This window comes from Hippocampus comes, unplaced genomic scaffold (genome assembly GCF_001891065.2).
Source record: "Hippocampus comes isolate QL1 unplaced genomic scaffold, H_comes_QL1_v1.1 scaffold130, whole genome shotgun sequence".
Taxonomy (NCBI): domain Eukaryota; kingdom Metazoa; phylum Chordata; class Actinopteri; order Syngnathiformes; family Syngnathidae; genus Hippocampus; species Hippocampus comes.
Window position 1 is genome coordinate 2,777,531 of NW_017842057.1, and position 16,470 is coordinate 2,794,000.

At 43.2% G+C, this 16,470-nt stretch overlaps 1 protein-coding gene and 1 long non-coding RNA gene across 6 annotated transcripts in view; one reads left to right on the forward strand and one right to left on the reverse strand.

Moving 5' to 3' along the window:
* LOC109510534 (uncharacterized) overlaps nucleotides 1-15,966 on the reverse strand; it is a 19,175-nt gene extending 3,209 nt beyond the window's left edge. Inside the window, exons 1-2 of the long non-coding RNA XR_002167143.1 lie at nucleotides 15,957-15,966; nucleotides 3,723-3,739 (exon numbers count right to left, since the gene is read on the reverse strand). This is a non-coding gene — a long non-coding RNA (uncharacterized LOC109510534). The remainder of the gene's footprint in view (nucleotides 1-3,722; nucleotides 3,740-15,956) is intronic.
* The window catches only part of rad17 (RAD17 checkpoint clamp loader component), a 103,931-nt gene that overhangs the window by 71,869 nt on the left and 15,592 nt on the right, over nucleotides 1-16,470 (forward strand). For 4 of the 5 annotated variants that reach the window (XM_019860873.1, XM_019860872.1, XM_019860875.1 and 1 more), the window contains exons 15-17: nucleotides 4,384-4,656; nucleotides 8,135-8,196; nucleotides 8,262-8,348. In XM_019860873.1, the coding sequence (XP_019716432.1) occupies nucleotides 4,384-4,656; nucleotides 8,135-8,196; nucleotides 8,262-8,348 (422 nt within the window). The remainder of the gene's footprint in view (nucleotides 1-4,383; nucleotides 4,657-8,134; nucleotides 8,197-8,261; nucleotides 8,349-16,470) is intronic. The other variant, XM_019860874.1, reaches the window with a different exon arrangement.

Below are 16,470 nucleotides of genomic sequence, written 5' to 3' on the forward strand. Positions count from 1 at the left end.
CATTTTGCAAATTTGAGAGTCAGCGGTTTACAAAGGGTAACTATGCTGACTTTTCCCTTGAACAGGGTGACAATTTCTCCGACTGAGGTAATTTCCAACCTTCTACCACCAAAGTGGCGGGAAATTCTTGCATCTGCTTCCTCAGACAGTTGCCACAACAAATGTCCTGTTCTAATGAGGTAGCAAACCTCCACTCACACAGTTACACAGTCACTCATTTAGCGAGTTTTATTCGATTACATTCAACCTAGGTAACGTTCTATATACACATTTACACACGGAGTTTAAGCACGTGCAGGACACCGTCGCCCTCAACAGTTTTAAAGACTCGACTGTCTATATGCCTGATAGGGACTAGTATGGCTCAGGGCTTTAAACGGCTTTAAAGACCACGTCTTTAGCCGGCGCACAACCACTCATTCAACGCTTGAAAGAGTCCCTTCTCAATAGATCCCTCTCAGGCTCAAATTAAGTTCTCGAACCAGGTGTAGTCTAGGTATTCGGTAGTTACAAATCTGCAACACCTGTCCTGAGAGGGTTCCAATTAAAAACAGGTTTAAAGACCACCCCGTCTTTACAAACCCATACCTGTCAACTCATACGGTTTAGGATTCTACTCGAGTCTACTCGAATGCTTTAATTTCCAGTAACTAATGATGAACAATAAAGATCATTAAAAATCCGAAAATCGTTATTTTGACATATAAAATGCTTTGGTATGTTATAAGGATTTTTAACAGACAAACAAACAGGAAAATTGACACACGAAAAGATGGATACAATTCAACCTCTTTTCAACGTACCCCGTTTATATTATCACCCCTGCAATGTTCACATTTCAAAGTCCCAATTTCACCTAATTCATCTTCCATTTGTTGATTTTCCTCACAACCAACACCTTTACAACATAAACTTCATTAAAACAACCAGATTTTTCCCACAAAATAGTGAAAATTCATTCGTTCCTCCAAACTGTGGGAAGCTAACTTCCGCCGCGACCTTGCTTATATACAGCGCAGGATTCACCTGTTGCTTACAATGTTACTGATCAACTCGTACATTGTTGTAGTTCCGAACACACAGCGCGGTCCTGAGCACATCGTCTAAAAACATCTGTTTAAATGGAAGCAAATTTCACTGTCAGTGAATGCAGAAATTGTCTCTCACTTTCGAAAAGGAGTCTTACAGATGCAGCTCAGCCAAGACTACTAAAAATCAGCAATTTCGATAATCATTCGTAATAGTAGAAAAATGATGGCAAAGTTCGAGGCCAACAGATTAAAAGATGATCTTAACGGCTTCGGGGCGCGAAACATTCTAAACTGGAGAAGGCACTTTTCATTTGTTGACTGAATGTTTTCAGAAATGAATTAGGAACACGACAGTTGTTTTATATCTTATAAAAGCATTTTTTTCTTCAAACTCTATCAACATAATTGACATGTTTATACTTACATGTTCATGTTTTCACATCTATAAATGTTCAAACTGTATTATACAAAGTAATTGGCACACATTTAATTGGAAATGGTTACACCGCACTACCGTTATAATGCAGACTTTCATTATGTCCCTCGAGGTACGTTGTAACGAGGTTCGACTGTCGTAAGAATGGTCATAAAGGGCCCATAAGAACTTCCACAGAAATTGAAGGCGATCTCCAAGATCAAGTCACATCATTGTCAGATTGCACCACCCATCATTGCTTGTGTCATGGTCGGTGGTGGTGGAGGACCCCAAAAAGCAGGCGGGAGGGAGGAGCATGGTGAACTTGACAAAATGTATTAATCAAACACTGATAAAACCAAATGCAAAACAAGCAAAGCCCTGAAAACAACAAGAATTCAAAGTAACAACAAAACCCATGGCATGAGCAAAAAATTATGATGTGATAAACACAAACCAACAGAAGCAGTGACAACAACAATGATCGGACACCGAGTGGTCGGACAGCAAGTCTTTTAAAGTGACAACTAATGACACAATGACCAACAGCTCTGCAGCTGCAGGCGGAGCCCTACAGTGCCACCTGTTGGTCACAAACAGATCCATAACAGTTTGTGCCAGAAGCACTTCATGGGAGACAACCAAGAAGGACACCACTGTTGAAAATAAATCAGAAAAAAAGCGAGATTTGAATTTGCAAGGATGAATGTTGACACAAGCCACAAAGTTTCTGGGAGAATGACCTATGGATAGATGAGACAGAAGAATTACTTTTTGCGAAGGCAACCATCTTACTGTGCACAAATACAAAAAAAGAAGCATCCCAACCAAAGAACATTGCCCCTACTGTCAAATATGGAGGAGGTTCTGTTATGTTCTGGGGCTGCTGTGCTTCATCTGGCACAGGGTCTCTTGAATCCGTTCATGGTACAATGAAATCGCAAGACTATCAAGGACAAAACAATTAATGGCTAAGAGCAAAACATCATTCGACTCTTCTGAAGTGGTGAGCCCTGATATAAATCCTATTGAACATCTATGGAAGGACCTGGAACATGTCACTGGAGAAAGCCCCCTTCAAACTTGAGAAAATTGGAGCATGTTGCTCATGAAGAGTGAGTCAAAATACCCGCAGAGGGACAAAAATCACTCAACATTACAAACATTGATTGGAGTTATTGTCTCAAAAGGCTGTGCAACAAAATATAAAGTTCATCACATCCACATCATTTTTCGACAGGCCTGTTTCATTAGTTTTGTAAAAATAATTTTGTTTAAAATCAGGATGTATAGTATTGTATTGTATTAATCACAATTCAAAAGCAATGTCTGATTTTCACTGGTTTATTTTCATTGTATGTTGTTACTTGTGTCAGATTAAAGTAATTTCTGTGACCACTGTGGGTTACAGGGGGTACCAACAATTTTGTCGATGTGTGTATACTATAAGTCGAGTTTTTTTGTAGTTTGGCTGGGGGTGCGACTTATACTCTGCAGCGATTTATGGGTGAAATTATTAACACATTATTATATCATTTCACGTTATTTTCACATTAAACCTCAAGAGGCCGCTCTAGACCTGTGTTGATAAAACTACGATGAGTCTGATGTAAGCGACGTAGAATAGGAAGCGCTGCATCTTCTACCTCCAGAGTTGGTGGAGTTGCTTCAAAGTGACACAAGAGGATGAAGATTCCATTAGATTTAGTGATTTGGAGTGACTTGATGGCTTGGTGAACTTGTTAGCATGTTCTTTATGCTATAGTTATCTGAATAACTCTTAATATGTTACTTGAACATACCAGGCACGTTCTCAGTTCGTCATTTATGCGTCATGTAACGTAAGCATATTGTACACTTATTCAGCGTGTTGTTTTCTATTTTTTTTTTTTTAATTGCCTTTCAAGATGACATGTCTGTTCTACATGTCTGTTCTTGGGATTGAATTTTATCACATAAATGCGACTTATACTCCAGTGTGACTAATGTATCTTTTTTTGTTCTTTATGATGCATTTTATGGCTGGTGCGTCTTATGCTCAGGAGCGATTTATAGTCCGGAAAATACGGCACATCAGGAATGTGACACTAAATAAATAAACGAATCAAAGACTATTTTTGATAATCGTTTTATTTATAAACTATGACACTGTTTAAAAGTGGTAACTCAATAGTTTGTCTACATCAGGAGTGCCCATTACATCGATCCTGATCTACCGGTAGATCTAGGACTCGTCCCAATTAGATCCGAAAGGTGTAGAGGAGAAAACAAACAACAAAAAAAATTTGTGTGTCTTTGTACATTTTAGTAATATATTTTTTGTGTTAATGCACACTGCACCCTAATCATCCTATCAGTCTCATTTTCCCAAAGAAAGATTTTAAAAATAAAATAAAATAAAGCAGGTAAATCTTTAACCAACGGTGGCCAACGGTGGGGCGTGACTACGTTAGCGGAAGTTGTTAGCGCTGCAATTGCAGCTTGTGATCAGAGCTGTTGTACTATATCTTTGATCGTCATTATTCTCATTCAGTTTGCTTCGTGTACAGTTCACCGAGGGCACGGGCAAAGAATAGGAATCTAGAGGGCTGAGGGAAGCACTTTAAAACAGTACGTGTGAGCTACAATAGTCAAGAGGCTGCAAAAGTGCATTGCTTGCTTCCGTGTTTGGCTTCTCATCATGGCGCGCATGCGTGTGTGTGTGCGTGTGTGCGCGCGTGTGTGTGTGTGTGTGTGTGTGTGTGTGTGTGTGTGTGCGCATGTGCGTGTGCGTGTGCGCGGGAAGGGGCGATCCCGGGAGGTTGGTTGAACGAAAAGTAGATCTTCGGTCCAAAAAGTTTGGCCACCCCTGGTCTACATCTTGAAATGAACCAGAGTTTAATTCTAATTGATTACAACATGAGATTTGAGCTTCATACTGTTTTCCATGTAATTTAGAGTTTGGCCTGATGCTGATGCCACACCTCCATCAGGCCATCAGCCTGGACGATGACCTGGTGACTGGAGACCTGGGTGATGGAATGACAGTCAGGACAACATCCCTCTCAACCAGGAAAAAGAGCCAAAGCTCCACCGAACCTCGAGGGCCTATATCACCTGATGGAGATGTGTACAGACGAAGCCATGCAAGGGAAGCAGCCTGTATGCCCAGATTAATGACTGAAGGTTGGGAGAAAATGTCCACCTGGAAGATGCCACTCATAGGTAATGGTAATTCAAGAATAGTTTTGACTGCAGTTTTTAAGTCTTCAACATGACATGTTCGAACTGAATAAAAGACAGACATAGATGGAAAGACAGTCAAACTTTGCATGGTCCAACTAAAGCTTATTCCATTACACAAACATAACATAAAAAAATAGAGGGCTGTCAATAAAGTAATGGTTATTCACATTTTAATTACAAATATTTGAATACTGGGTGGCGGCCCGATAGTCGAGTGGTTAGCACGTTGACTTCACAGTGCAGAGGTACTGGGTTCAATTCCAGCTCCGGCCTTCCTGTGTGGAGTTTGCATGTTCTCCCCATGGTTGCATGGGTTTTCTCCGGCTCCTCCGGTTTCCTCTCACATTCCAAAAACATGCATGGCAGGCTGATTGAACACTCCAAATTGTCCCTAGGCGTGAGTGTGGGCGTGGATGGTTGTTCGTCTCTGTGTGCCCTGCGATTGGCTGGCAACCAATTCAGGTTACTGCCTGCCTACGCCTACTGCCTGAAGACAGCTGGGATAGGCTGCAGCACCCCCCGCGACCCTAGTGAGGATAAAGCGGTTTGGGAAATGAATGAATGAATCTTAGTTGTCCCACAACCACACCTGGTTTTTGACACAGTAGGGCAGGGGTGGCCAACCTGCGGCTCGCGGAGCCGCATGCGTCTCTTTGGCTGGCTCAATGCGGCTCCTGGACTTTCACACGACAAGCGTTGCAAACGCCTCGGCGGTGGCAATGCCATTCAAACAACGGCGCCAAATACACAGAACATACTATGTCAGCCTATCATCAATCCCGTTACTTGATTGACATCGAGGGCAAACAATCAGATGACTAAATCACCACTCATGCGCAAACAATGGCGCTAAGCGCTAAGCTAGTCAGCGAATTACCTCTGATGTCAAGGCAGGGGTGCCCAACACGTCAATCACAATCGGCCTGGAGCCAGCTGGCTGGTCTCAAGTCGACTGCAAGGGGTGACAGGAGGAAATAGGAGGGAAAAAAAGATTTGTGTGTTTGTGTCTTTAGCTTTCGTTCATGTTTAGGTCGTTATGGCTGTTGCTCATCGTGTCGTGAGTGCATATGTGCGCGAGCGCATGGTTGGGCACCCGCGTGCGTGCATATGTATGTGTGTGTGTGTGTGTGTGTGTGTGTGTGTGCGTGCGAGGATGGGATGCCCATGTGTATGTGGCTCTTGTGCAGTAACACAGTAAAAAAAAAAAAAAAGGCTCTTTGTCCCTTACTGGTTGGCCACCCCTGCACTAGGGCACCCCAGGTATCCAACTAGGGTACTGGCATTCAGCTCTGATGTTCCATTTCAAAATAAAAGGCCTCTGCAATATGACATTTTGACCTTCTCAGCGTGTTGAAGATGAATGGCTTTTGCTTTGCAGAGTAGTTTTGAGTAGTACTTATAGATGTAGCATCCAACTGTAGTGACTGACATTGGTCCAGTGAGTGATGCTTACACTTTCGGACAAAACCCCACTTCTGTCAGTGCTTAATCCCGCATTTTTTTTATTCATCATTTTTATCAGCATTTTTTTTCCATTAAATTTTCCAAAATTTGTCAATTATCATCAAAATGGGTATGTATACAAATGGAATGCCCATGTATGTGTGGGAAAATGTAGAATACCCTAACTCACAATACAGTGATCCTTGCTACTTCGCGATTCACTTGTTGCGGATTCAGTGCATCGCGGATTTTTCAAAAATATTCATAAAAAAAAAAAAAAAAAAGCAAAAGTGCCGCAAAAGGTCCACGAGAGGCAGCGAAAGTCAGCAAAACAACAGCGAGTCACAAAGAGCAACATATACAGGACTACATGTATATTTCATGTTTATGTTTACTGTATTTTATTTATACACTAGCCTAACCTAACTCACATATCTTTTATATATATATATATATATATATAAATAATCCTCGTTTCACCCCTCGGGTGGTTTCCATCCCCCATTCAGCTTGGGTCGCATCCCAAAAAAAAATGTGTGATATGAAATATTCCAATTCATGTTTTATTTATATAGATTTATATTTATGTTTTGGTCATAGCACAATACCGCTTTTATTGTCCATAGAGGGCAAAAATACAAAGAAAAAAATAAGAACTATATGTGTATGTATAGCACTGATGCCACTGAACATGTCGAGTGGTTGAAAGTAAAATAAATATTCAAGAATAATACTTTTACAATTTTTGTAAAATTGTATGTTGCGTTATATAAACTTATTTACATCGACTGCAGTACATGGTTAATTACTACAAACATTTACTTCTATATGCATGTATACCATTAAATTTGGCCTTATAAATATATATACTCATACACATGTACATATACAGTGATCCCTTACCATTTCGCGCTTTGATTATCGCGGCCTCAGTGCATCACGTTTTTTGTTTTTTTTTCCAAAGTACTGTATTCAGAAAATAATGCCGAATGACTCAGAGGTTTTGTGCATGGCTGTAACTTGATTGGTTCCCAGTGCCAACATCGACAAATGACAGCACGAGTGGATCAATGGCATGATGTGCAGCCTTGTTGATTGGCAGCGCATCTTCTCAGCCCCACCCAGCACCCTCCCTGCTGTCTTATCACGTGGGTTACTCTCTGTGTAATTTAAGATTTAAGATATCCTTTATTTGTCCCACACTGGGGAAATTTACAGTCCACAGCAGCAAGATAATGGGAAGAAAGAAGAAAAGAAAAACAAACACCGTTCAATCAAGTGGTTGCCGAGATCGGTGTTGTATTTACTACGCGTGTGTGTGTGTGTGTGTGTGTGTGTGTGTGTGTGTGTGTGTGTGTGTGTGTGTGTGTGTGTGTGTGTAGGAAGATGGAGAGGAAGATGGGGGGGGTGATTGGGCTTGTACGAAAAAAGCGGCAGTGTCTCTTCACCTCCTTAGTTGTCTAATCATAAACACATTGGCTGCGCACCGCAGGATAGCTGGCCAGCCGATGTGGAGGCTACACTGTCACAGCTGCATAAAGACAATGAGGTCTTAACGTCCCTGGGCTGAATTTCTTCCTTTGGCCACCTTATTATTCCTACAGGATATCTGATCACTGGTAGGGCATAGCTGTTTATTGCCATTAATTACTGGGTAAGGTTTTATTCGTAAAGATTTAAGTAAATATGTGTACTGCTATAGTCTTTGTCTCAAATATGTAAAGTATAAATACTGTTTCCATATTTTTAACATGCTGGTACTCACAAACCCTTTCACAAAAATTCCTAGGGGGCTGGAGGGGGGGCAAACCCGACTTAGCGGATTTTCGTCTATCACGGGTGGTCCCAGTCCCCATTAACAGCCATTAGCGAGGGATTACTGTACCTGTACATCCATCCATGGGGGTACCTACATCGCGGATTTTCCACTTTCGCGGGGGGTTCTGGTCCCCATTAACCGTGATAAGCGAGGGATTACTGTATAACTTTTGATGCAAGATTACATCTTTCGACTCTCCAGCTGGCTCCTTTGCTGACATGCCCAAAGAAGAGTTACGAGACAAACTACTGGAGTCTATTGAGGTAAGAAGGCAGAATAACTAACAACTATATGCCTTTTAGACTGACAGTTCACTTGTGTTTGACAGGTAATCGATGTATTAATATGTGAGCTGGAGGTGGCACATCGTTACCTAGAAGGCAAATTTGAAGCATTGAAGATTCTACAGGGAAAGGTAGTGCAATTCTTACATACATAGTGCTCCAAATTACCATGTAAATCACCATGTAAATCACATTTTCTTTGATTTATTGAAATTTTTAATGTAAATGACAATTTTTTGTTCAACCTTCTAATCGCCTCCCTGTGCTGTCATTTTATTGTGGTGGAGGGGTTTGTGTGTCCCAGCGAACTGAGAAGGTAAGGTCTATGGCTTTATGCCCCTTATAGGGTCACCAAAGGCAAATGGGTCCTCGGTGAGGGAACAGAAAAAGCACAGCTTAGATGAGTAAAAGAACTGGACACCATTGTCCCTCACTCGGACATGGGACACTGGGGCATCCCTTTGGAGCCAGGCCTGGAGATGGGGATCAAAAGCGAATGCCTGGTGGTCAGGCCTGCAACCATGCGGCCCGAAAGAACAACGAGGGTTACGCTTCTCATGGGCTCACCACATGTGAGAAGGGCTATAGTGGTTGAGTGCAATATGAGCCGTGGGGTGGCCGAAGGCAGGGACCTTGGTGGTCCGATCCTCAGCTCCAGAACCTGGCTCTGGGGACATGGAATGTCCCCTTCTCTAGCAGGAAAGGAGCCTGTGCTGGTGCACAAAGTCAAGAAGTTCCAACTAGACATAGTAAGGCTCATCTCGACACATGCATCTTGGGCTCTGGAACCAGTTCTTTTAAATGGGTTGGGCTCTCTTCCACTCTGAAGTTACCCACGGGAAGAGGTACTGAGCAAGTGTAGGCATACCTAATGCCCCCTTGCTCAATGCCTGTACAGTGGAATCCACACTGATGGATGAGACGGTAGCCTCCTTCTATTTTCAAGTAGGGGAGCAGGTTCTGAGGGTTGTTTGTGCTTATGTGCCAAACAGCAGTTCCGAGTACCCACACATTTTGAAGTCCTGGGACAGGGTGCTGAAGAGTGCTTTTCATTCTCTCTTTGATAATTTTTCTGGGGGACTGAAATGCTCACATGGGCAATGCCAGTGAGACCTTTAAATGTGTGAATGGATTGTACATAATGAGCTGCACCTTCAAACATAAGGCTGTTCATAGTTACATTTGATACCATAAACACCCTTGGCTGCAGTTTGATCAAGTTTTTGTTCATGTCATTAAATTAGTGGACAAATGCCTTGGAAAACCGGGTGATGAGAGGGGCGAAGCAGTCAACCAATTACCATCTGGTGGTGTGTCGGCGCCGCTGGTGGGAGATGCTGGTCCAAACTGGCAGACCTAAACTTAGTGTGAGGGTCTACTGGGAACGTCTAGCAGAAACCCCTGTCAGACGGAGTTTAAACCTCTGGCAGAATCTTCCCCAATACCTGGGGGCAGCGGGGGACATTGAGTCCAAGTGGACCGTTTGTCGAGGCAGCTGACTGGAGCTGTGGACATAAGCTGCATGGCCGGTGCCTTTCGTGGCAACATTGCCAGAACACAGGTGGAACACAATGGTAAGAGATTCTGTCAAGCTGAAGAGCCAATACTGTCAATTCTTTTTGGCCTGTGGGACTCTGGAGGCTGCTGATGGGTATTAGCAGGCCAAGCAAGACGTAGCATGGGCATGGGAGGAGTTTGGTGAAACAATAGAAAACGACTTCTGGATGGCTTCGAGGAAATTGTGGTCCAGCATGCGGCGTTTCAGGAGGTGGAGATTTGTTTCTACTTTGTTTTTTTGTGATTTTCAGGACTTTGTTCAAGTACTTCAGTTAGTTTTTTTCCAGTGCACTCTTGTTTGTATTTTTGTTTAATACATCTTGCTCAGTCCACCCTGCTACTCGCTGCCTCTCTGCTTTTTGGGGTCCTCCACCTACCATCATGCAAAACACGACAACTAGTCACGACTACGGAGATTATCAAAATCACCAACACTATAATAGTCGATGCATCGTTTACCCATTCATTCATTCATTGTCTTCTGCTTTTCCGAAGTCGATTTCATTAGGGGCAGCCACTTCACAGGGAAGCCCAGACTTTTCTCTGCCTAGCCACTTCGTTCAGCTCCTCCTGGGGGATCCCGTGGCCTACCCAAGCCAGCCCGGTGACATCATTGCTCCAGCGTGTCCTGGGTCGTCCTCTGGGCCTCCTCCCAGTGGGACGTGCCAAGAACACATCACCAGGCAGGCATCCAGGTAGCAACCAAACATTGTGCCCGACTCACTTCATCTAGCTCCTCCCAATGCGGCTCTGAACCTCTCCCAGATGACAAAGCTTTTTATTTGAATCCCTACGGGAGAGCCCGGACACCCAACGGAGGAAACTCATTGCCTCTGCTTGGATCCGGGATTTTATTCTTTCGGTCATGAGCTATGGGTTGTGACCAAAAGCGGTAAGAGCAGGATAATGGATTGACCTGTAAATCAAGAGCTTCAGCTTCTGGACAATTTGCCTGTCAATCTCACATTCCATCCTCCCTTCAGTCATCAACAAGACCCCAAGATGATTGAACTCTTCCACTTGGGGCAGGATCTAGTCCCCGACACAGAAAAGGCACTTCACCCTTTTCTGACTGAGGTCCATGGTCTCAGATTTCTCCAGTGAGAGTTGAAGATCGCGGCTTGAAAAAGCCAACAGTCCCACATCCGCAAAAAGCAAAGAAGTAAGACTGAGACGGCCTAACTGCACACCCTAAACACCTCAGCAGTTCCTAAAAATTCTGTTTATCAAAGTTATGAACATACTCAGTGACAAATAACAGCTTTAGCGGAGTTCAACCCTCATGGAAATGAATCCAACTTTCTGCCGGCAATGCGGACATAACTCTGTCACCGGTCAGACAGGGATCGCACAGCCTGTCCTTGGGCATCTGATACCCCATACTTCCAGAGCATCCTCCACAATATCTCACATGGTACACAGTCGAGTTCTGCTTGGCTCTGGACGAAGGTGGATGCGTTTTGCTTCATTCCTGCTCCCCTCGTCCTTTATGTCCCTGCTTGCTGACTTGGTCTAAGTGCTGTACTCTGTCTCAAATTATTCTAGCCTCCTGCTGTACAAAAAGGTTTTTGACAAAAAGAGCAGGCAGTGAGGAGCCTTCTTACCCTCATGGGACATTGGTCTTCTGATAACAGTTATGCTGCTGTTTGGAGGTGGCACTTTCCTGACCTATCACAAAATTCTGCCGACGAGGACAGCTTCATTGGAAGGGAACAAGCTGCCAGTCTTTCTGGATCGTGTAAGGCGGGTGAGCAACACTCAGACGCATGCATTGACCGAATTAATCACAAAGTGGATGCGGTTTTAGTGCTTCTTCACAAAATGGAAAAGAACGAGGAGCAGTTGGTGTCTGGTCTTAGAAAATTGATCAAGGATTCAGCTCATATACAGCATTGAAAGTCACAGGCTAAAATACTTTCAAGGCTGGCTGAAATTGTTGCCGGCCTGCTCCCAAAACATTTGTTATCTGGACTTTCCCCTGGATGAAAAGTACACTTTCACACAAGCATTCCTACTTGTCCCTTACCCCTCCTTCTTGGGTCTGAGACAGGTATGCCGAGGACGTCTCCACAGAGACCATAAGCTTCGCTATACCGCTGCGGACTTCACACACAGACACATTCATAATAATCACGCGCACATACGTTCCTTCCTTGGATTCTTATTTTTCCTCAGTGATGAAACCTGCGCTGAGGAGTGCTCAAATGGACTGTGCAACTAGTCAGACTGGTTTTGTCACGTCGACCACTCCCCCTTCCATCCTTCCCATTCACTCCATGTCAAGTCTTGAGATATGTGGTACAGATATGTGGTCTTTTAAATTGACGCACATGCTGGGGCTTTTTCTCAGGCTCAAGCTAATGTGGAGAATAGCTAGAGCCTGTCTTTTTTCCCCCTCCCCTCGCCTATCATTTTTCCTTTTGCATCTAAGGTCTTGGGGTGCTTAACAGCGAACCGCCAGGCTTCCTGTTCTGTCTTCCTCTGTTGGTCATTGTTTTTGTTTAGGTTTTTGTTTATGGACGGGTTGGAACTGGGAAGGCTAATTTCTTGTGTTTTAAAGACTTGGCCAATAAATCTGATTCTGATTCTAACACCTTGGTGGTCCATAGCATTAGTACTCTGTCGTCTGAGAAACAGCCACTCCATGGTCATTCACGCTGCAGGGCATAATTTCCAATTCAGACTTTTTTTGTGTTTTTGTTAAATCCTGCAGTTGTTCTATTATAGAAACAAATGTGACTTCTAATGTGAACTGTTTACCAGTAAGTGACATGCATGCACACAAAACTCATCATCGTGTAGCACATTCGCACAAAACAGTGGTGCAGTGTTTATGGAAGTAAATTTGACTCTGCATATTGGTTTCAGCCGTGAAGCATTTATGGCAATTTCAAGTATTTTGTACTTCAGCTTCATTATTTTGAAAAATGAGGCAGAAATAATATGAAGAATAAGGTGGTGAAGCAGGATTTTGGTGTATTTGGTGCATCAAGGTGCAGGCATTCTGCAGACGTATGTCGTGGTTGTATATGACAACGGCGTGGGACAATCCCGCTGAATCATTGTCGAAATAAATTCATTGAGCGATTCATTGATCATTATCATCTTAAAAATATAATAGCACCCCCTTGACTGCAAGACACAACTACTGGGGGTCAGGAGGTCTCACACAGTTGCACATTCATGGGTGCAATGCGCTCTCTAATTGTCCACATCACATGCACAGCCGACTGCATCATCCGCAAGGGGAGCTCTTGCAGTTCACTTGTCATGTTTCGGTTTGGGACCAACAGATGGCACTGTAGGGCTCCCCCTGCAGCTGGTCATCTGAGATGACCCTATTTTCAAGTGTATCGCAAAGTGCAGTCTAATTGTGCACATGGATCGATTTTTTTTTTCTAATGGTATTCTTCCAGACTTTGCATAAGTAGAATTGGGTGTCAGGGGGCGTTTGCACGGTTGTGGGATGGAGCACAGCCGACTGCCAGCCAATTCTTTAAGATCAGGGCGGTCAAAGCGCTCACATGCTTGACATCTTGGAAAAGGAAATAGACTCGCTGGGATCCATGGATGACAATGGCATGCGCAAAATGGGTTTGCAGTATACAGGAGATGTCACGTTGCGAGGTGGTGGTGGACCCCAAAAAGCAGACACGAGGGAGGAGCAGGTTGTACTTGAAGAAGTGTATTGATAAAACACAGAAAACTAAATCCAAAACAAACAAAGTCCTAAAAACAAAAAGAATCCAAAGTATCAAACAAAAACCCAGGCTGTAGCTAAAACTAACAGTCAACAAAACATGATCGAGAACATGACTGACAAACATGACAGATACAGCAAACAAACAAACAAACAATGACCCGACAATGAGTGGTCGGGCGGGAGTCCTTTTATACAACTAATTACATAATGACCAACAGGTGTGCAGCTGCAGGGGGAGCCCTACAGTGCCACCTGTTGGTCACAAACAGAATCATGACAGACAGAAAGGTCAGATTTAAACTCCAGGTCACAGTGTCCCGTCCAGCATGTGATTTTCCTCTTTCCACATCCATTTCCACCAATGCATGTGCGATATCTTTGTATTTAAAGTCAACGCATTTGATTTGAAATCAACAGATATAACGAGTCGACATCACTTAAAACCAACCCCTCATGAGTACAAATTTATTTCGAACGCTTTCCTTACATTATATATCGCACTGTCTGCCTTGTTACTGAGGTCCAATAATTGAATAACTGACTGGAAACAACAGCGCTGCAATTATATCACACCGTGTGTGTACAAAATGACACATGAAAGAAGCGGAAGAGAATAACAAGAGTTACTTGTAACGGCAGCAAGGCATGACGGGAAAGCCTCCTTCAATTCCAGTTGCCGTCCTATAGTTAGCGTCAGGCTACAAAGTAGTGCATCGGAAGTGATGCAAATAGGTTTCAAAATAAGCGCACTAACAGGAAGTGCAGTATAAAATCCCTGTAGCCAACCCACTTGACAGACTGAACTGACTGATTTGATGATGAAGTGTATAAAATGCAGTACCTCACTTTACCCACAATAGCCACAAGTGCCATTATTTATGTTGTTGTTTATGCTGTTTATATTGTCTATACTGTTCAGATTACATTTTATGTCTTTTTATACAGTGTAGCTGCTATCCTTTCTTTGCTGTGTGTGTTTAATGCACAGCATATTTGCATGCATATTTGCAGTGAGGATTGAGAGGAAGAAATTTCATCTATGCTGCATGTCATACATAAAGCATATTTGACAATAAAGATGATCTTGACCCTTGACAATATCATTCACATCCATGCATTCATATTGTATCATTCAATGTGTTTCAATAATGTGAAAACCATGTGAATGAGGATGCTTGTGGGCTTTGTCTTCACAAATTTTTATTTAGAAAAATAAGATGCTCCAGTGTTTTAAATTTCAGTCTGTTGCGTTTCTTGCATGCTATTTCCCCTGCTGTGAAGAACACACACACAATGGAATAAGACATGTCAAAAATCCAAGAGGCACTTGGTGAGACAAGGAGATTTTAATAAATACCTTATTCTCCAAAAGGAGATCAAAATGGCTGTACGTGGCGGACAATTTGCGTTTGTCCGGAAGCTGCTCCATAATATGCACGTACTGTAGCAACGCCACTCGAGTGAAGCGTGTCTCAGCAGTCGATGGTCCGCTGCTCTGCTGTGCGCGCGTGAGCGCGAGCACATACTCACGGCGCCGACGCAACCCACGCCACATTTTAAAGAAGATTTGAACTACGACAACAGCGAAGCTAGCCTAGCCGATGTAATGATGGTCAGCAGAAAAGGTTTACGTTTTATGTGACTTTTAATAACAGTGTGGCAGAGTCATCAAACATGCGATGTGCTCACTCGCAGTCACTTCCTGGAACTCCCCCTTATAGGCGGGACCTCTCAATCAACTGGAGTATGACGTACAGTACAAACGTTCATAAAGCAATTCTCATATAATAATAGCCTACATGACAGCCGACACGATGCTCGAAGTCAGACGGACACGTTTTTCTGATAATCTGTGTGTTTTCCGTTTTGCCCAAATATAGATTTTTATTCAAACGAGGGTGAGGTCCTGCTTGTTTCGGCAGGCGGCATTGTGTCGCCAGACGCACTTCCTTATAAACACTGTGTGGCGGGCTTTTGCTGCGTCGACGCCCCCTGGACTGAGTCGACTCCGCCTGGACTGTGTCACGCAGCCTGGACTGTGTCAACGAGGTCCAGTCTGCGCCGATGCAGTTCACGTGTTGATCACGTGATCTCATGAAGCAGCACACGCACCGACACGTGGATTGCTCTGTGAGGCCGACGCATGCGTCAATGCATCGGTGTCGCTGGACCCATCACTAGTCATCTGTGTTAGCAAAGAAATTGGAATGTCATGTTCGCCAACTGCTCAAGGATTTTTTTGACCCAAAATTACATTTTTATTCATTTTCAATCTGGATTCAGGAATTGTTATAGTACCACCAAAATGCTGAATGACATTTGTTGGGTCTTGGATGACAAATAGCACTGTGCCGCATTGCACATAGATTTGCCAAAGGCCTTTGATGCGGTTGATCATTCAGGACTAAAACAAAGTTTTGTCAATCGGCCTTTCTGTGCGTGAAGTCAACTGGTTTTCAAATTATTTATCAGATCTGACTCAGTGTGTGAAGAAGGGTGGTTTGACCTCTCCTCCACTCATTGTACTGCAGTGGGTGCCATCGGTGTCAGTCCTAGACCTCTTGTTTTTCATAATATATATTAACAACATAGACCATAAAATTAAAAATGCTAATTGCACTTCTATACATGTGCTACTGTGTTATACAATGAAATCATGGACATTATTGATTTGCAATAAATAAATAAATAAATGATATATATATAGATATATATATATAGAGTAAATATTCCCATCCCCGGAATTCTATGAAAAGGAATATCCTTCACCCGGAACAAAAGCCTGTGCATTAACATTTTGACTACGATATTACATGTTACCGGAACTTACGTAAGCGGAAATTCCACTACCCGTAACCCGGATTGAGACGTCATGCCGCGGGAGCTTAAATACACCCAACGCCCACCCGATGCTACGGAACGACGACACCGAGACACATTTTCACTTCGCGTTTTTCGATCATCAGATTCGAAACGACGACGTGTAAGTGAGT